The 21,883-nt window shown below is 40.5% G+C and overlaps 1 protein-coding gene across 7 annotated transcripts in view; it reads left to right on the forward strand.

Annotated features, from left to right (window-relative positions):
- Exoc6 (exocyst complex component 6) overlaps positions 1-21,883 on the forward strand; it is a 151,731-nt gene that overhangs the window by 76,887 nt on the left and 52,961 nt on the right. For 5 of the 7 annotated variants that reach the window (XM_037206565.1, XM_037206580.1, XM_037206560.1 and 2 more), the window contains exons 15-19: positions 3,235-3,344; positions 4,971-5,082; positions 6,050-6,184; positions 16,135-16,314; positions 21,037-21,072. In XM_037206565.1, coding sequence (XP_037062460.1) covers positions 3,235-3,344; positions 4,971-5,082; positions 6,050-6,184; positions 16,135-16,314; positions 21,037-21,072 — 573 coding nt within the window. The remainder of the gene's footprint in view (positions 1-3,234; positions 3,345-4,970; positions 5,083-6,049; positions 6,185-16,134; positions 16,315-21,036; positions 21,073-21,883) is intronic. The other 2 variants (XM_037206572.1, XM_028882897.2) reach the window with 1 other exon arrangement.

The raw sequence follows: 21,883 nt of genomic DNA on the forward strand, positions 1-21,883 counted from the left end.
GCGGTTTTTGGGGGGCAGTTTTTTGTTGTTCTCATTTGAAAAATATCATACTTTAACCTTTATAGATTTTGTTATTACTACTACTATTTCTATTTTGAATAAGTTAAGTAGGAACTTTCCTCGGGCTCTGGGGACATTAGAAACAGTTGTCCCAAATGTTAGGTGGATTCCCAGGGCGAGCGATACTTGTGTTGTGTGCATTCCAGAGCAGGTATATTAGATGCTGAGTAGATTGTAGTAATAAGAGTACTGCCTTAATTAGGGTTCCTCTTGCAGTGGTAAAACACCATGACCATAATTCACTCACACATCCACTTCACAGTCCATCATTGAAGGATGTCAGGGCAGGACCTGGAGGCAGGAGCTGATGCTGTGGGCATGGAGGGGGGCTGCTTACTGGCCTGCTCCTCATGGCTTGTTCAGCCTGCTTTCTTATAGAACCCAGGACCACCAGCCCAGGAGTGGCAGCATCTGCAGTGATCTGGGCCCTCCCACATCAATTATCAATCAAGGAATGCACTATAGGTAGACCCACAGGCCAGTTTCATGGGGAGGCATTTTCTATATAGAGGTTCCCTCTTCTAAAATGACTCTAGTTTGTGTTAACATTAAAACTAGCTAGCACAAGTATGCTCTAGGGAGAGATTATCTTGGACATATGTGTCACTGTGAAAGGCCTTGTTTTGTGGCTTTAAAAAGGAAGTTTATTAGAGAGGAGAGAAGGCTCAGTGGGAAAGCGCTTGCCGCACAAGCATGAATTCCTGTGTTTAGACTCCCATCGCCCACAGAAAAGCCAAAGCTGGGTGTCACCCAGGGTGTTTGTAACCCCTGCACTGGGAGACAGATGCAGCAGAAGCTGAAACTGTTTTAAAAAGAAGGTGGAAAGCAATAGAGGAAGATGCTTGACCTCGACCTCTGGCCTCCACACACAAGTGCACAGGAATGTGCATGTGCATATACACACGTACACACATGCATGCTCACGCTTTCTATAAAAATTTATTTTGATTAAATGCAAGATATGTGAGGGTAGTAGCTGCCTGTAGATTTCTTATGGAAGAAGGAATATGACGTTCAGAGTCAAAATAACAATATAATTTTAAAGTAGCCAATGTAAGCTATTTTGGAAAACATGTGAGTGTACATGTGTATGCATACATGTACACAACCATGCATAGTCACCCATATCCATCATCTCCAGGTAGAACCAGGTCTAAAGGAAAAGAATATACTTTGCAACCAAGGTAGAAGGTGAGGATTGACACCGAGGCTGTCCTGTGACCTCCACATGAACACTGGACTGCATTGTCCTGGTACTTACGCAAACATGCACACACATGAACATGCACCTATCTCTCTCACACACACAAAATCCAAAAATGAATATCATATTTTGTATAATAACCACCTTTAAAATTTTTATTTTTCTCTTATTTTTGCTTTTCCAGCTCTTTGAGATTGATGTAGGTCAAAGCTGTAAGTAATCATAGCAATAATAAAAAGATGGCTGAGTAAGAGAAATAGAGAAACTGAAGGAAAGCCAGGGTTGGGCAGGACGTCACAGAGGGAGGTGAGATCATTGCAGATGCAGAAGAGGCCAGCTGTTCCAGGTCTTCAGAGAAGCCAGGTGGCCTTAACTGGGGAGTTGGGGTGGACTAGGTGGGGGTGCACTCACAGACATAGCAAGGGTGCAGTAAATGTGAAGGTAGAAGCCAGGTCAGGCTTCTTAAAGTACAAATGAGGGGCTGTGGGGTTACAGTCTTGGAAGAATTTTCCTTTCTGGAGATTGAGACTTTTTCAGTGAATATTGGTTGATAAAATAGTTTAGAAGTAAGTCATGACACAGGGATCAGAAAATTTCTGTAAGATATATTCTGAAACTTGGAATAAACCGGATGTCATCTTAATTGGCCTCATACCTTCAGTGATGCTTAAGTGAAGGGAGTCTTACTGTTACAAAACCCTGGGCTGAGGAAATGGCTCAGCAGGTAAGAATGTTTGCTGTACAAACTTGCGGACCTGAATTTGGATCCCCAAGTGCCCACATAAAAGCCAGATTAAGCAATGTGTGCCCATAGCCCCAGTGGGCTGTGGGGCAGAGACAGGAGGATTCTGGCCAACAGCTGCCTCCGGATTCAGTATGAGACTCTTTGTCAAGGGAATGAGGTGTGGAGGGTGATAGAGCAGGCTACTTGGTATACTCTTTTTGGCCTCTGTGTATACAGACAGGTTTGCATACGCATGTGCATACACCACATGTACACACTTCACATCATATGCAAATACATAGGTATCAAAACAACCCCAAACAAAAGCCCTCTGAGTCAGGAAACTGGCCTGTTCTTTTCTTGGCCACCCTGACTCTTGTGAGTAGAAAGAAGCAAACAGCTAAACATTGCCTGTTTGTATTATCAGAACACAAAGCAGTGTTGGCATGTGCAGTCTGTGCTCAGCAGAGTCCGATACTGCGATCTAAACATAGGATTACACGGCTGTAATTGTTTGTTTGTTTTGTTGAGGCAGGGTTTCTCTGTGTAGCTCTTGGCTGTCCTGGAACTCACTCTGTAGACCAGGCTGGTCTTGAACTCAGAGGTCTGCCTGCCTCTGCCTCTCACATGCTCAGATTAAAGGTGTGCGCCACCACTGAAGGCAATGGTCATGCTTTAAAAGTAGATAGATAGATAGATAGATGAATAAATAAATGAATAAATAAATAAATAAATAATAAAATTCTGGATTTGTTTAACATTAAAAATAGGCTAGATATGGCAGCACATGCCTGTAATCCTAGCCCTTGGGAAGCAAAAGCAGAAGAACCACAGGTTCAAGGACAGCCAGGCTACCTAGTGAGATCCCGTCTCAAAATGGCTAGCTAACTAACAAAATAGATGAAAGTTAAAAAAATAAAACAGGCCAGGCGGTGGTGGCGCACGCCTTTAATCCCAGCACTCGGGAGGCAGAGCCAGGCGGATCTCTGTGAGTTTGAGGCCAGCCTGGACTACAGAGGGAGTTCCAGGAAAGGCGCAAAACTACACAGAGAAAAACCAAAACAACAACAACAACAACAAAACAAAACAAAACATATGAGAATAATGTAGAAATATAACCATAGAATTTTATGCAGTTATTTACATTCAATTGTGAAATCATCTTAATTTTTTTACCTTTATAAGAGACTAGAATGTTATTTTTTTAAAAAATCTCAAAAACAGTATTAACTTTCTCTTTTTACAGCAATCTTTCCCAAAGAAGTTTCCCATGTCCCAGTCAGTGCCTCTTATTTATATTCAAGTTAAAGAATTTATTTATGCCAGCCTTAAATTTTCGGAGTCACTACACCGAAGGTAAGCTCACTAAAATAAAAGCTGCTTTGCCATGTGCTTTTAGGAAGTGTTAGCACTTGATTTCCAAACTCTAACTCTTTAGTGGCCTGTCATCTGATTGGAAAGCTTCCGTATTTGAGTTGTATTAGGGTTAGGTTGCTGTAACTGTCTTATTTAACTTGTTATATTAGTGTTAAGAGACGTACGGTACAGATGTTTTGATGGGAAAGTTCTTTACCCTCAACTTCAATATCTGGATTTGACAGTAATAAATAGTTTGCCACATATTCTTTGCCTATTTATTATTAGTAGTAGTATTTTATTCCGTGGGTATGGATGTTTTGCCTGCGTGTATGTCTTTGCATTATGTGCATGCCTGGTGCCCAAAAAGACCAGAAGGGGCATCAGATCCCCTGGAGTTACATCTGGTCATGAGCCACGATGTGGGTGCTGGGAATTGAACTTGAGTCCTCTGGAAGAGCAGCCATTGATCTTAACTGCTGAGCCATCTCTCCAGCCCCTTTGTCTATTTTAAAAGACATTTGAAAGAAAATTTCATCAGTAATGGCTTTTACCCTCGAATATTTAGCACTCATTTTGTTGCATTTCCCCTCAGTGCTACAAATTACTACTAAAACTACAGAGTGGAATCTGAAACATTACCTGCTTTAATGTTTTGTAAATTGGTTATGTATAAAATTTGAATGTTCTTACAAATACTGATGTCTAAGCTAAATATTGATTCTTGAAATACAGAAATTCATTCTTTTTTTTAAGATTTTATTTATTTATTATGTATACAGAAGAGGGTGCCAGATCTCATTACAGATGGTTGTGAGCCACCATGTGGTTGCTGGGAATTGAACTCAGGACCTCTGGAAGAGCAGTCAGTGCTCTTAACCTCTGAGCCATCTCTCCAGCCCCCAGAATTTCATTCTTGATTAACATACTGTTAAATTTGGAGAAAGTACAGAAATTTAACATTTTGTTATTAGCTTTATATAAAGGCTGATAAAATTTTACTCTTGTTTAAGGCAGGAGTTCCGATGGGATAATTTTGGTTTTCTCTGAAAACTGTCCCCCTACAATTGGCAATACTGAGAGACATTTTTGGTTGTCACAGCCGTGGGTAGGAGTGCTTCTTGATATTAGCAGGCAGGGACCAGAGATGTTGCAGAACATACCACACCCTACTGTTCTGGCATTATATGGCCTGGTGTATGCCAGGCAAGCACTTTACCACTGAACTATACCCCTAGTCTCTCAATTTGTATTTTAAAAGTAACTTTTAGCTATTATTGTGTATACAGTACCTTACAAAGTGACTGCTTTACATTGGAATTATAATAATGCTTTGTACAAAGTATCACAAGATTTTTTTTTTAATCTTGATTGATTTGGTATATTTAAATTATGTCACAAATGAACATTCTGCTTTAGGGAAATGATCCCTTTTAAAATTAAATTGAAGTTTGTGCTCAATGAGCTTTTGCCATTTATATAAGATAAACATATATAAAGTTATATGATTTATATGTGATATAAAAGATAGAACTTAGAAAAATTTAGTAAGTTATGTTACATTATTGAGAATGTTAACTGATTATGCTCTTGGAAAGTTTTATCAATGTTAACATTTGTTTTCAGCTCAACAGAAATAGATGATATGCTTAGGAAATCAACAAACCTGCTGCTGACCAGAATTCTGAGTAGCTGTTTACTGAACCTTATTAGAAAACCTCATATAGGTTTGACAGAGGTAAGAAGAAATACTAACCAAATGTTTTATTATTTGAAAAAACTGGGGCCAGAGAGGTGGCTCAGAGGAAGAGCACATAACTGCTCTTGCGGGGGGCCTGGGTTAGATCTGCAGCACACACATGGCAGCCCATAACCAGTGCAGCTTTAGTTTCAGGGGTTCTGATACCTTCTTCCGGCCTCTGTGGGCCCCAGGCATGCATGTGTTGCACAGACACACATGCAGGCAAAACATCCATGCACATAAAATAACAACAAAAAATACATATATAAATGGATGTGAAATGTTATCCTGTAGCTTTGCATTTAAAATTTGTTAATGTAAATAGACTTTAAAAAGGTAAAAGCATCAGTCCAATTCCAAACACGAGGGAGGAGGTAGAGAGATGGCTGAGCGGTTAAGGGACTGATTGTTCTTCCAGAGGACCTGGGTTCAGTTCCCAGCACCCACATGGCAGCTCACAAGATCTGTAGCTCCAGATCTGGGGATCTGACATTCTCTTCTGGCCTTAGGCACTGCATGCACATGCTGTACAAACATGCATGTAAATAAGACACATACAATTTTTTTAAATCTTTGAAAAAAGAAAATATGAGGGAAGACCTTACTTGGGGAGTAGTGGACAGTTGGAGATATGATGGGCATAGACTTCAGCCTTTATGTAGATGGTCACATCACAATCCTCATTTTGTACCTGTTAAGTGTATGGGATCTACAAATTACTGTGGTCAGTTATTTCAAAATAATTGGCTGTGGACTCAGAATATACATATTTTAAAACAACATTAATTCTCACAAGAAGTATTTAGGGTAGACTTTTCAAATCAGATAACCAGTAGTATCCTGTTTTGCTGGAATTTTGTAGATATAGTACAGTGGCAGACTGGAAGTAATAATTGTGCTTTTAAAAATCAGGTGGTCCTGCACAGGCGTGATCTGTATTTACTGTGGCTTTCATGTGTTTTAGTTGGTGCAAATCATCATAAACACAACACACCTGGAACAAGCTTGCAAATACCTGGAGGACTTCATAACTAACATTACAAATATTTCTCAAGAAACAGTTCACACCACAAGACTTTATGGACTTTCTACTTTTAAGGTATAGAAAATATGACCAAAAGTTTTCGCTCAATTATTGTAAGAAAACTTTAAGAAATTAAAGATAATTTTTGTTATATTCTAAACATTGAGAATATATTAGAGATAATCATTGCCCATAATGATGATCAGTTGTGCATTCCTCTTGGCAACTTAAGCATCTTACTGAAATATTAAAAAGGAAATAATGATTTTCTGTAATATAGTTTATGTTTTGACAATAAATGGTAGTACTGAATCAGACTAACAGTTTCCATTAGTTTCATTTTAATTGTTATTTTAATTTAATTTTGATAAGTGTACTTGATTGTATGTATTTGGAAATTGAAAATGAAGTACGAGATTTGCTTTCCATCCCTCTTGGTTCTAATCTGAAGAAAAATAGATTGAAATCTTCCTTACATCACATGAAAAGAGGTCAGTTTGTGTGAGGCCATGGAATGTGCTCAGAGAGTCATCAATTAATGGTGTTTTAAGTAGAATACAAGATTAATTTCACATGTTTTTTATAACCTGTTTTTTTTTTCTTTCTTTTGTTTGGTTTTTTGGTTTTTTTGAGGCAGGGTTTCTCTGTAGCCCAGGCTGTGCTGGAACTCACTTTGTAGACCAGGCTGACCTTGAACTCAGAGATCTGCCTGCCTGTGCTGCCTGAGTGCACCACCGTGCCCGACGTCACCTCTTTTCTTGCTCTATTAATCTTGAGCCGTGGATGAGCCATTGGCTCTGGCCGCTCTCTGTTGCTGTGGTGGAGCCCTGGGAAACAGTTAAAGCAGTAAGGCTGGATTTTGGCTTTAGTTCCACAAGTTCAGTCCAGGGTTCCTTGGCTTTTTTGCTTTGGGCTTAAGGTGAGGCCAGGCTTCCCTGTGGTGAGGACATGGCAGTGCAGAGTGGCTCACCCCAGGGCAGCTAGAGCACAGTTCTGTGCTGGCCGGTGTCTTCCTCTTCTGCCTTTGTCCCTTCTAAGTCTCCAGGCTGTTGGCACTACCACCCACCTTCACTCAGGGCAGTTCTTCCCTGACTCAGTTTCTGTACCATATGCCCCATGACATCATCAAGTATGAGGACCTGAGCTTAGATCCCCAGAACCCACAGAAGCTGGGTGCAGCAGTGTGTCTGTAATCCCTGCGCTCCAGCGACAGGGCAGGGACAGATGGATCCTCAGCAGCTCCCAGGCCAGCCTCTCTTTGAGACTGCTCTCTGTTGCTGTGAACACCAGGCTCGCTGTCTCTGCTTCCCATGTCCGTGTAGGAACACTGGGATGGCAGATGTACACTATGGCACCCACTCTGTGTGGGTTCTGGGGACTTGAACCCAGGTCCTCATGCTTGTGTGTTGAGTAAGGGCATCTTTCAGCCTTTAAAATACAGGATTTCTTAACTTGGCTTCTCTCTGTCCGTCTCACCATCACGTTCCTTCTCGTGAGTGAATATTAATTAGGTTTTGTGTTAGTCTGTTTTCCCCCGTCTTTAGCATCAGGGGTGCCATTCGATGATGAATTGGATGCTGTATGCTGTGTAATACAAGTCAGAAAGTTCAGTGTAGCCATAGTTTTCCTGGTCCTGCCTGGCCCACGGTCAGGACAAATCTCTCTCACCTGCCAGTCCCACAGCTGCTCAGACCCAACCAAGTAAACACAGAGACTTATATTACTTATAAACTGTATGGCCATGGCAGGCTTCTTGCTATCTGTTCTTATATCTTAAATTAACCCATTTCTATTCATCTATAAGTTGCCACATGGCTCATGGCTTACCTGTATCTTAACACGTGCTTCTCATCATGGCGGCTTGCAGCATCTCTCTGTCTCAGCCTTCCTCTTCCCAGAATTCAACTCTCTCTTTGTCCCGCCTATGCTTCCTGCCTGGCTACTAGCCAATCAGCACTTTATTTATTAACCAGTCAGAGTAACACATTCACAGCATAGAGAACATCCCACATTTGTCCAGATCAAATGGTTATTGGCATATTGTTTCTTGAGGAAAAACTAGCTAAGCAGGACACATTTGTTGAGGTGGTTTCAACCTTACCTCTCACTTAAAATTTTAAAGCCTTCGAATGTTCCCTTTGTTCTAAACGATTAAAATTAATGGAACCCTTTTAGTCCCTCTGTGTTCATAAAGTGTTTCAAATGAGATATGTGTATTAATCAGTGTATCAACAGAAAAAAAAAAGTTAAGAAAAAAAACTCAAACTTTCTTAAACAATAATGGATCTGGTGTGCTGGCCTGACCTGTAGTTCAGACTATGTGGGACTCTTAGGCAGGAGGAATCAAAGGAATTGGAGACTAACTTGGGCAACAAATCAAGGCCCATTTAAAAAAAAGAGAGAAAAAAAATACAATAATGGAAAACATTTTTGTACATTGTGACTGAAAGGTCCAAGGATAGGACAGATTTCAGGTGAGGTTGAAGTTGGCTGCTCAGGGGGTCCTTAGGGACCCAGAATTTTCTTCTTCTGTTCCCATTAATCTAGGCAAGTTTGGCTTCATCTCCAAACTCTACAGTGTATGGAGTCTACATGGTGACGAAGTAGCTCCTATAGGCTCTCTCCTGATAGTAAAATGGCTACCTCATCACAGCTCCAAACCTCATGTCTTAGCTGTTACAGGATTCTTTGCTGGAAAGGTGGGAAATTACTGATCAACTTGATCTCATCAGGACCTATCCTTGGAGCTAGATCTGGGTTCAGCCCTGCCCAAACCCAGAGCTGTGGTTTTCCAAAGCATACTTGGGGGCTTTTTAAAGAGGAACCATAGATAACAGAAAGTTGTAGGTGTTTGCTAACAATGTTTAGCTAATACTGCTTAGCTTTTATTCAGAACACATGTGTTTATAGTCCAGGAGGTGCAGAAACTTGTGTATGTTAAACAGTTTCTCAGATGGTTCTGTTTTGCATCTTTGAGAAGCACTGATAAAGAGCATTTTCATACATTGAAGGAGAGGTTGACACATTATGCTAGATACATTTCTGCCCCTAGAGGGCACTATTTCTTTAACAAGCAAAAGAAGAGTGTATTATTTTATATGTTGAATCTTTACATTTTAATGACGAGGATATATATAGTGTGTCAGTTCGTGCTGGGCCAGGGCACATGTATTTCCCAATGATTTTATTTGTCTGGATTATAAAACATTTAGACCTTGGTGCTTAGAGAAGTCCTTTTATGTCTTTACTGTTCCTGTTCAGAAGTGCTAGCTCATTTTTCCCTATTCAGCGCTGTCACTAAAGTTTTTATGTAGAGTTCTTTTCTCAATATTATAGTCTGTGGGGACATTAACAATGTCTTAAAATATGCTCCTCCCTTAATTTAAAGGAGGTCTTGAGAAAAGTTTGTTTTAACCCAAACAGTTTATAGGAAAAGCAGAACTTCTTGATTTTACCCTAGAAAAGTAGGTTAATCCAAAGTTTTTGATAGCAACAGTGACAAAAATAATTCTTTTATATTTATATTTATATTCTCTGCTTCATTTTTGCTTAGTTCCTTTTCAAAAAAACAAAACGAAGTGAGCTAGTGTAATCTGGATCACTTCTTTTTCTCTGAACATTAAGTCCAGAAAACACATACTCTCTTTATTTGAGACAAGGTTTTACTGTGTAGCCCTAGCTGGCCCGGAACTCACTGTATAGACAGGATGGCTTCACAGATCCACCTTTTTCTGCTTCCCTAGTGTGAGATTAAAGGTGTGTATCATTATGCCTAGACCCAGAAAACACAATTTCTTCATTTGAGTAGAATGTAAGTGATTTTATTGTCATTATACATTTTCTGCCTTCAGAGTAAAACTATTTTTTTCCTTTCATGGCTTCAAAATGTGTAGGTATTTGGTTCTACTACTTTTGGTTAATATTTTAATCATCTTATATTTAAAATTTTTCAAGAGAATGTGAACTAATAATCTTCTTTATTTTACTGTAATAAAACTATGTGGTTAAAAATGGAAATACAGGCTCAGGGGTGGTGGCCCGCACCTCTAATCCCAGCACTGGGGAGGCAGAGGCAGGTGGATCTCTGAGTTTGAGGCCAGCCTGGCCTACAGAGTGAGTTCCAGAACAGCCAGGGCTACAAAGAGAAACCCTGCCTCGAAAAACCAACCAACCAACCAACCAACCATATAGATAGATAGATAGATAGATAGATAGATAGATAGATAGATGATAGATAAAAATGGAGATACAGCATTAATTTTAAAAAGCTAGAGTAAAAGTAGGCTCATAAAAGAGTAGCATTTTTTAAAAATAACATTTTGGTTTGGAGGATTCTCTTAGGATTGGCTTTAAGGTTTTGTGGATGGAGCTCGTGCTCAGAGGCAGATCCCTGGCCTCTTACACTCAAGAGTAAGAAAGAATACTGCCTCGCAGCCCTCTTCCTCTTCTTGCCTGCATCAGCCACAGCCCAGGAAAGCAGGAGCAGTCGTGGGTGGGGGATGCGTGGTGTAGGGCATGGATTAGAGGGCAGGAATAAGTGCTCTCGGCTTCCTTTGCCTGGTGGGGGGGGGGAGTGAGTGGAGTGCTGGTGAGGCCCTGAGCGTCGAGCTTCTGTCGGCCTGTGCTCCAGCAATGCTGCCTCGCTGTAGTTCTGTAGGGACCTGAATTAATCTGCTTAGATTCAGTGAAGGGTGTGAGACGTGGAAGAGGGGGCTGGCCATGAACACCGGGAAAAAATGCAAGGTGATAAACATCCTCATGTTGCTCTGGGAAACTGACTTACAAGTGGTATCATTAAGGTGTGGGATGGTGCAGTTCTACGGGTCACAAGCATATGACAGCCTACCAGTCTCTAATGTAGCAAGGAAGGTTAAAGAGGGGTGTGTATTACTTATGGCTGATGCACAGTAAACATGACTCCCCTGTCCAGTTACTAGTACCCCAATCCAAAATGTTATTTTGCAGTTGTCCAATCACAAATGATGTCAGTAAGTTAAACTGTACAATTTGGAAATCTTGATATTGTCATGTATTAATTATCTTACATGGTGTCACTACCTACTGAGTGATCTTGTTGATCTCCAGGGATGGCAACTTTTTTTTTTGGTTTTTCGAGACAGGGTTTCTCTGTGTAGCTTTGCACCTATCCTGGAACTCACTCTGTAGCCCAGGCTGGCCTTGAACTCACAGAGATCTGCCTAGCTCTGCCTCCTAAGTGCTGGGATTAAAGATGGCAACTTTTTTTTTTGTTGTTTGTTTTTTCAAGACAGGGTTTCTCTGTGTAGCTTTGCGCCTTTCCTGGGACTCACTTGGTAGCCCAGGCTGGCCTTGAACTCACAGAGATCCGCCTGGCTCTGCCTCCTGAGTGCTGGGATTAAAGGCGTGCGCCACCACCGCCACCCTTTTTAAATGACTAATTTCTTGACAGTTCTCTCATTGAGCAGCGGAGGAACTGTGACCACTCTTGAGCCCGATAGACTGTGTTTACTTATAGTAAGAATCAAAGAGCGCAGTGGAGATAACGTAAGGCTCCCGAGGTTAGGACAGAAAAGGCAGGGAGCTTCTGCCTCACTCCAGGCATGTCCACAGAGAGCCATATGCTGCCCTTAGAAGTCCAGTTACCAGCAGGGTGTGCTGGTGCAAGCCTTTAATGCCAGCACTCAGTGGGTCAAGAAGGAAGATTTTTGAATTTGAGCCAACCTGGACTACAGAGTGAGACCTGGTCCCAGAAAGCAAGCAAGCAAGGCTGTGGAGCCACATCATGAAGAAGCCGAGGCATGCGGAGAGCTCCCCATCTCAGGTGCCAGATGCTTGAGTGAAAGACTCAAGATGATGCTAACCTCCGGCTCCTGAGTCTTGTTCCCAGTCATCCCAGCTGAGGTCTGACATTCTGGAGCAAGGTCATCCCCTCTGTCCTCTGACCTGGGGACACTGTGACCTTAGTAAAACGCTCCTGTTAACTCACCAAGTCCTGAGATAGTTAATTACTCTCTAGTGTTTCACAGGGACAGCAGCTGACATCAGTGTTTCTTCCCCCCCATTTTCACATCACCACAGCCTCTCTTTTAACTACTTGTAAGCACTTACTGTTTATATTTACTCAGTCTGTAGTTATTTTCTGTGTGGCATTTTTGTATACGAACTAGATTACAAACTTCTCCAAGATACTGTTTCACAACTACTTATGTACTGTGTACTGTGTGCCAAGTACTCTTCTAGGCACCTGGGGCTTTGTTAGTGAGCAAAACAGATGAAAACTTCTTTCCTTAACGAAGCTTACATTTTGGTGGATATTCTTGTTTGTTTTTCAAGCCAAGGTCTCACTGTGTAGCTCTGGCTGTCCTGGAACACACTGTGTAGACCAGGCTGCCCTGAAACTCACAGAGATCCACCTGCCTCTGCCTCCTGAGTTGCAGGGATTAAAGGTGTGCGCCACCATGCCTCGCTATATAGTGATAGTACTGTCACTGATAAACAGTAATGTTAGTGCTTCAATTGTAAGATTTTTTTTTTTAACTTTAATTGCATTAGACATTTCGGGGAGTATAAGTTACTGTAGGTTACTGAGTTAGAACTCGTTGATTCTGTCATACTTCGCAGTACTTCATTATACTTATAAGCTAAGACTTTTTTTTAACTTACCTTAAGCTCTTGTTTCATCTACAGTACTGTGTTTACTTTCTTCTACAGTCAACAAGGGATACTGTTACAAGTTTTTATTGTTTATGTTAAATCTGTATTAGACCTCTGAATAGGGAGCAGAGAAAATCCTTGTTGCAAGTCCTGTTCCAGTCCCACTGTGAGACCTACAGATGGAGAAGCTGCCCAGGGCTTGGCTTTGCTTATGCTGCCAGGTGTGGCAGAGAATAGAAATGGTTAGGCAGTGTCAGAAGTGGAGAGGGCACCACAAACACACTAAAAGCTAGATATGGTACATTTTAATCATTCATATTTACCTTCTTGTGTATTATCCATTTGAAAGAGGTTTTTAAGGGCATACAAACAAAAACCTGGTAATGGTTCACGATTATATTTTTTGTATTTACTTATTTCATTTATTTAATGTGTGTAATTTTATTTTTATTTGCATTCTAAATATTTTCTTTTAAAAAATATTTGTATTAATTCTTGGATAATTTTAAACATGCATACAGTGAATTTTGGTCATATTCACCCTCTGCTCCTTCCCCTAACATCTCTCATATCCATTCTCCCTCCCAACTTCATGTCTTGTTTTTATTTTTATTCCTTTTTTTTGTTGTTGTTTGTTTTTTTTTTTTTTTTTTGAGACAGAGTTTCTCTGTGTAGCTTTGTGCCTGTCCTGGATCTCGCTCTGTAGACCAGGCTGGCCTCGAACTCACAAACATCCGCCTGCCTCTGCCTTTGAGTGCTGGGATTAAAGGCGTGCGCCACCACCGCCCAGCCTTTTTATTTTTATTCATATCCCACTGAGTCTAGTGTGTGCTGCCCATATACTCAGGGGTACAGGGTTACCCACTGAAGCATAATGGGAACCTACCAGGGACAACACCCTTAAAGAAAATGTATTCTTTCTTCCAGCAGCCATCCGTTGTTGGTAGCTCCTCAGTTAGGGGTGGGGCTGATGCGTGCCTCTTCACTCTGCTGGAGGACCGACCGACCGGCTTGATCTTGTACAGGTCTTGTGAAGGCAGTCACGGCTGCTCCGAGTCTGTGTGCAATGGTCTTGTGTGTCCAAGAGACAAAGTTTTGCTCATCTGCTCCCCAACTCTGATCTTACATCTTTCTGCCCCTTCTTCTAAGCTGGTCCCCGAGCTTTGAGGGAAGGGGGCATGATGTAGATGTGTCCTTCATTGCTGAGCTCTCTCCAGACACTTACTCTCTGCACTTTGACAAGTCAGTTTCTGCGTTAACCGCTGTCTGCTGCATAAAGAACCTCCTCAGATAAGGTCGGAGTACTGCACCCATCTAGGCCTGTGTCTTTATTCTGAATATTACATCTACACTTGACCCTTATGGCTGCCTTTCTGTGTTTCTCGAGAAGTGAGCACAGCTGTGAAGTCTGTCTTTAGCCTGTAAGTTTATCCTTTTTATTCTTAGGGACTAATATGTGGCCAGCTGCTGCTGAGTGTAGTGTTCTGCAGATCCGAGCAAGGTCTAGTTGCTTTGTATTGTTCATTATTTATTTCTCCCACCGGGTACTGAGTCTTTCTAATGATTCTTTCCCATTTCACCTAATACATTTTAGTCATTTGACTATTTATAGTTTCTACTTACCGAGGCAGTTTCCCCATTTTAAAGGGTTTCTAAGGTTTCCTTTTGTTCTTTGGACACATTTTGAATAGTTTATGTGAAGTTTTATCTTGTAAGTCTAGTAACTGGGCTCCTCAAAGATTCTTCCATTGATTACTTTTTCTTCCTTCAGGAGGCCATGTTTTCCTATCTGTCCCATGATTTGTAGTTTTTATTCATAACCAGACACTAAAATACTCATTGGAAATGAGTATTCATTCATCCCTGGATTTGTTGTTCTTCCTGTTGGTGCTTTATTGTTTTTCTAGACTGAACTTGTAAAGTCTGTTTTCTTTGTGTGGCCACTGAAGTCTACTTCTTTAGCTTACTGGTCAGCTAGTGATTAGACAGAGACTTCCCTGCAAGCCTAGAACCATTAAGTCCCCATCTTTTCTAAGAGAGTCTGCATGTGTGCTGGGACATGCCTTAAAACAGACAAAGTTGATGCCTCTGCTTTAGCTCTCATTTCCTGCTTGTACAAGCTTCAAGGTCAGTCATCAGTGCGAGCTTAGACCCTCACGGGCTTTTTCTGGACATGTACACTGCCTCAGAGATACATGTGGCCTTCCAGTTTTCCAAGACTATGTCAGAGGTATTTGTGTTGTTGTTTTTCTTCAGACAGGGTCTCACTACATATTCTTGGCTGACCTGGAACTCATTATATAGACCAGGCTGGCATTGAACTCACAGAGATCTGCCTTTCCTGCTTCCTGATTGTGGGGATTAAAAGTGTGGGCCACCACACCCACTATATGTCAGAGTTTTTAAAAGATGTCTCTGGACATGTTATTTTCCAGCGTTTACTTTTTACTTTTTGGTTAACATTTATGAATCACAGCTGTAATCTACCACTTCAGGTATCCTCTTTATTTAAAAAAAAAAAAAAAAAGACCCTAATTGTTTCAATAATACCAATAGGGAAAGGCATTTTTGCACCAGAGAATTTTTGGTCAAATAAAGATATCCCTGAAAATGTGGCTAGAGTTGATTTACATATATTCATATTCAGCTAGTCAATTTGCATGCATTTATACTGTATTGGGTATTGTAAGTAATAAAGAGATGACAAAATATACAGGAGAATGTACATAAGTTATAAGCAAATGCTATACCGTTTTATACGGGACCTCAGTTTATTATTTGTAATGGGAGGAAGATCCTGAACCAACCCCCTGTGAAGACAACTGTACTCCATTTTCTCTGTGATATCCAACTTACTTTCCCTTAGTGGGTCTGTGTGCTCCCTGCATTCTCAGCAGCCTCTGCTTCCCGGCTTCCGTTCTTCCTGAGGGCCGCAGGAGGACAGTCGGGTTCATATGTTATGAAATAACCAGTCCTATGATGTTAGTATTGTCAGCTGGACCCCTGGGCATGCCTGTGGGGAATTACTGGGTTTGTGTTAACTGAGGAAGGCAGGTGGGCACTGTGAGCGGCACCTTCGTCTGGCTGGCATCTGGGATTATGTCAGGAAGGAAGGTTGCTGAAGTAGGAGTTGTGTGACGAACACGTTCTCCTTTCCGTTGGTTTTGTCGGTGCTTTTTCACAGCAGTAGGAAAGGAAATGAAGACATGCTGCCTCCGAAGACCAAAAGGCTGACAGTAGGGTTAGGAAGGAAAGCAGACCAGTCAGATCGGCTTTGTGGTGTCGGAAAAGCACCTTTTCTGTATTTCTAATAAAACCCAAAAACTTAAAATTTAAAATATAGGGACACTACTGCTGTAATTGTTTCTTACTGCTTTTACTTTGCCCCTTAGGATGCTCGACATGCAGCAGAAGGAGAAATATATACCAAACTCAATCAAAAAATTGATGAATTTGTTCAGCTGGCTGATTACGACTGGACATTGGCTGAGTCGGATGGAAGAGCAAGTGGTTATTTAATGGACCTTATTAATTTTTTGAGAAGCATCTTTCAAGTGTTTACTCATTTGCCTGTAAGTATAAACAATTTCAGATATTGTAAGTTTGCTTTCTAAAATGCATTTTAGAATTTAATTTTTGGGTGCTTTATTGTTTGCACATTTCTTTTTCCATTATTATAAATCACTTGATAAAGAGTCTAGCTGAAGTTGGCTGAGGTTTTAATTCATTGTATTTTTTAACTAAAATAACTATAACTTCCCATTAAAAGCAAAACAACCCTCCTCCCGAAATTAATAGTATAGATTTAAATAGAAATAATCTTTAATAGGAGTTTGTGTGAAAGTCAGTATAATCAAGTTTTTTTTTTTCTAGCTTACAAGGTACAAGAAAAATATTAGTTACTTTAAATTATCTATCTATCTATCTATCTATCTATCTATCTATCTATCTATCTATCTATCTATCTATCCCGGTTGACTTTAGCCTGTGTCAAGTTGACAGAAAATTAACCAGCACATCCTATTATGTAAGATACAGCTGAATTTACAAATAAGGTATTTAACATAGAACCTGAAGAAATACTGCTGGCTATTTCCTTTGTTTGAAATGAAAAAGCAACAGCAAAAAGCAACCCCAGTGTTTCCAACATCAATTACTTTTTTGTTGTAAATAGTTGAATAGAATTGGTTAAGGAAGATGTTCAGGGAGGAAAAAACAACTTAAATTATATTCATTCTATAAAACACTGGGTTTCATTATGACAGAGTTGTACATATACCACTTATTTAAATCATACTCATCCCACCCTTATCTAGCTCCAATAATACCTACCCCTTTCGAGTGGTGCCTGGTTGTAGCACTCCTCAAGTTACAGAGAGTGACTGTGACACTAGGTGGTGTCCTGAGCATAGGAGACCTCAAAGCCTTCCCCCCAGTGACAGACACACTTCCTCCAGCAAAGCCACACCTCCTAATAGTGCCACTCCGTTTGGGGGCCATTTCCTTTCACACCACCACAGTGACGATGGATTTTTCACCTGCAGTAATGTCACCGTCACACCCAATTTCCCCATCTGCTCACCTGACCCTTGGGAACCGTGGGCATGTGTGCGACCAGGACTGCTAGTCCTCACTAGAATGTCTGGCTCGTTGTGCTTTTGGCTTTGGGTCCTCATATCCAGAAAGCCAGGGTTGGACCTACAGGCTGTTACCCACTTTTCTTTACATAGCCTGTATGTTTCCCATTCTTTTCACCTCGCCTGTCTCCCCTTTCATGATTCCTGATGCTCTTCTGTGTCTCTTTGGAATATAGTATGTTCCTGTGTCCCTTGAATCTTCTTATTCACAAACTTCCGCAGAAGAAGCCCCCCCACACACACACACACTGAAAATCTTGTAGTTTCTGTTTTATTTTTAGCAAAGAAAACCTGCAGAGCTGACATGGCTTTACTTCACTGCTATATATAAATAGTGAGTGAGTGAGTGAGTGTGTGTGTGTGCACGCGCGCGTGCGCGTGCATGTGTTTACTTTACATACATGCAAATCTGACTGGGATATATATGTATACTTTTTTGTTTCTTTAGCATTTGCTCAGTGCTCTTCTCCTTAGAACAAGCAGGAATGAGGCTAATCATGGGGTTATGGTCTCATCTTTTTCGGGCTAATTTCTTTTTTAAAGATTTTTTTCCTTATTTAGATGTTATGTGTGTGCATTTGTATGTATGTGTGTGTGCCCACAGAGGACAGAAGGGGGCATCTGATTTACTGGAGCTGGAGTTACAGGAAGTTGTAAGCTGGCTACCGTGGAGCTAGGAACCAAACGTGGTTTTTCTGTAAGAGCAGCTGGTGATCTTAACTGTTGGGCCGTCTGTCCCCTGGAGCCACTACCTTCTGCATGGGACTGCATTTGCAGTGTCCCCAGGTGGGAGGCTCCTGTTGTTAGGTTCAGGTTCTTAAATTTTGCATGAAAGACTGCATATTTTCACTTTACACTGATTCCACAAGTTATGTGTTATTTCCTGCCTTCCCCCTTTCTTAACCTTTTTTTTTTTTTTTTTGTTTTTTTGAGGCAGGGTTTCTCTGTGTAGCCCTGGCTGTCCTGGATCTCGCTCTGTAGACCAGGCTGGCCTCGAACTCACAGAGATCCATCTGGCTCTGCCTCCGAGTGCTGGGATTAAAGGTATGTGCCACCTCTGCCTGTCTGCCTTCCTCCTTTCTTATACCTACAATTTTCCCTCCCTTCCCTCCCTTTCCTTCCCCTCCCCTTCCCCTCTTTCTACTTCTCCCTCCTCTCTTCTCCCTGTGTCTACAGCTTCATCTGTCCCCAGATTGTTCTCCAGGTTATTTTCCCACTCTCATTTCCTCTGCTCACATATTTGCCTGCTCTGTGCCTGGACTGCTGGCTTCCAGCTGCACTGCAGTTCTTTGGAGTGTGCAGTGGACAGTGGCTTCCTCTGCTCCGCCTCATTGCCTCCTGTCTTCCAGAAAACATTTCTTGATTTTTCCCTGTCTTCATTTTCTCTGCTTTTAAATAATTTATCCTTTAAAAGGCAGTTTGGTGCTTTCTATTTTGCTCATGTGTTAGGGTGCAAAACAAACATTCTGTCTACCATCTTGATTTTTTTATGTTTGAGTGTTTTGCCTACATGTGTGTGAGTGTATCACGTGTGGGCAGTGCAGGCAGAGACTAGCAAAGAGTGTAGGAGGCCCTGGAACTGGAGTTACAGGCAGTTCTGAGTCGCCATGTGGGTGCTGGGAAACAGACTTTCTTTTGCTTTTGTTGGTTCAGTTTTTCTGAGTTATATCTGTTCTTTTGACTGAAAACTTAGAGGGACCTTTAAAATTAAGTGTAGAGTCATTGGCTTTTAACAACTTTTGTTTTATGTGACCAGAAAGAATTATGTTTAAAATGCAAGGATTTTCTTATTAATGTTTTATTTATTTATTTATTTATTTATTTATTTATTTATTTATTTCAGAGCTAAGGACCAAACCCAGGGCCTTGTGCTTGCTAGGCAAGCGCTCTACCACTGAGCTAAATCCCCCAACCCCAATGTTTATTTTTTAAATGTGGATGGCTCATGAATAACATTTGTGTGATTCACTGAATATAATTCCTAGTTGGGCTGTGTTGGTGCATGCCTTTAATCCCAGCACTCAGGAGGCAGAAGCAGGCAGATCTCTGTGAGTTTGAGGCCAGCCTGGTCTACAGAGTGAGATCCAGGACAGAGATACACAGAGAAACCCTGTCTCAAAAAGCAACCTCCCCAAAAAAAATCATATAAAAGTAGTATAATCTGAACTGTGATGAAAGTAACACACTCCTATGATTTACAGGTTTGCCTTGCTGTTGATTTTCTTAACAAAGTTGCTAAATTTCAGCTGAGTTTTGTCTCAATTCCATGTCTTTTATATATTTTCCATTATAGCTCTACATACTTTGAAAGATTATGGAAAATAGTTAAGTAAGTAAATATGATGGCATAATTATACTAATCAAAACAAAATTTGTTGAAAGTTAAATCTAGGAAGGAGTTAGCGGTTCTCTAGAGGTGAGCTCAGTCTGTTTGAAGAATGAATTTCATAGCTATCACAACTGACAGCTCACTAGGCACAAGCTTCGTTAGGCTGCTTAGCTTCCGTGGGTGAGTCTCCCTGAGTCTACACTTGTGGATTTGATGGAAATGACCAGTCTCATCTCTACTAGAACTTCTGCTCATAAGCAGAGTCTTGAGTTCCACTGCGCTAACACAAGCTTGAACCACATTTCTGAGTCAGTACCTTTCTCTGGAAAGTTTTTAATGATACTTAAATATTACACATTTATTTTTGAAATGTAATGGATGTCACATGCCTGTAGTCCTAGCACTCAGGAGTATTTTAAACTGGAGAAAATTTATCTGATTACTATGCCACATAGACTTTATCTCCAAAAGAAAAAAGTAAGAAAAATAAAGTAATTTAAAAAATAAATGGTATTTTAATTCATTCCTTTTATTTAAGAATTGATACATTGTTAATCATTGATATTTTAAAAGAAGAAGCCTGCTGAGGCTTATATGCAGTTGAATTATGACCAATAATTTGGTTTTTACTTTGGCTTACTATTCACTTCTTAGGGAACAAAATATATTTAATTAGCTGTGAGATGTAAGCCTTCATTCCTTAAGGAATTTAGTTTAATCTACGTGAATTAGGTTGGAACATACTGACTTATCCTTTCAGAGCATCCTTAGAAACTTGTATTCTCCATAGTGTTCTGTTATTTATGAAGAAATAGACATTTTTTTTCTTTCTGAATTAGAATCATCTACGGAAAGAGCCACTTCTAAATATTCAGATTCAGTGCATGCTGTAGACCTAATTTAAATTTCTGTAGCTTAAAATCTGCATTTTTAACTTATTGCTTAATTCTTAATATTATTATTGTTTGAAGCTTGAGAACCACTGCTCTAGAGCAAAGAATCCTGCCTAAAGAATTGGTTTTGTTAAATTTGCCAATTCAGCACACATTTAGTAACTGCTAAAGCTCATTATGTTAATGCTGACAGGTCAACTTCGTTATATGTACAAATATTTGGAGAAATGCTTAATGTGTGTGTAAAAACTCACCTACAGATCTTCAAAATGAAATGATCATCACATGCATGTGGTAACTAATGCCTTTCCATTATAGAACGCACAGACTCTACTTGTATTGTGTGTTTAGTTTTGCTGCTTTGGCTATTGCTTCTGTTGTAATTAGAATACATTTCCCTCTTTCATTTGATTGCCTTGCTTACTTCCTTCTCAGACTAAGGCAAACACCAATGATTATGCAGCCATGTCGGTAAGTAGATACTAGCTAAAGTTAGCATGTAAATTAGAAAATGATGAACTTCCTGCAGGCTTATTTTTCTCAGAGAAAAATAAGTATTTAACTTGTAATTATTTTGACATTGCCATTATATTTGCAGTGTGTTGGAAACATAGAGTTTAAAGGTAATGTTAGCTGTTTTGGTAAGGCAGGACTTTCTGGAATTTATTATGAAGGGCAATAGGAAATACATCTATGGGCAGGGCAGTGCTTTGGGAACCTGAGTCTTTCCTCTGTAAACGGATGCTAATGAGTATATGTTTGACATGGTTCTTTTGTGAGGATTGAATGAAATAGAATGCACAAAATGTTTAGAAGAATGCCTGGCGTCTAATTGATTCTCAGAAACTGTTAGTTATTAGCACCATTTACTTTGAAGACTTTCTACTTTTCCTGAATGCTCTTTTTCTACAACAATATACCACACTACACTTGTGGGAATTAGCCAAGTGTGTAAGTCAAAACAGTTCATGAGCCCATGGGATACATGAGCCCTCGCTATTCATGAACCTCTGTGATCCATGAGTCCATGCCATTCATGAATCCATGTGTTACGTGACGAAGCTTTTCCTGGGAAGATACAACACACAGCAGCATCTATTCATCCCAGACAGGGAGCCACAATAGACCAAATATGGATTGTTGTGGGTCTGGGGTCGTCCAGAGACTCACCAGTCAGACCATGAGTAAGTTTTAACAAAGAGGTTTTATTCATGTCCTGATGCCAGGTCTATCCAGGACTCAGGATTCCTGAATGTAGTGCCCAGCCACCTCAGTCAGAAGT

This window comes from Peromyscus leucopus, chromosome 1 (assembly GCF_004664715.2).
Source record: "Peromyscus leucopus breed LL Stock chromosome 1, UCI_PerLeu_2.1, whole genome shotgun sequence".
Lineage (NCBI taxonomy): Eukaryota > Metazoa > Chordata > Mammalia > Rodentia > Cricetidae > Peromyscus > Peromyscus leucopus.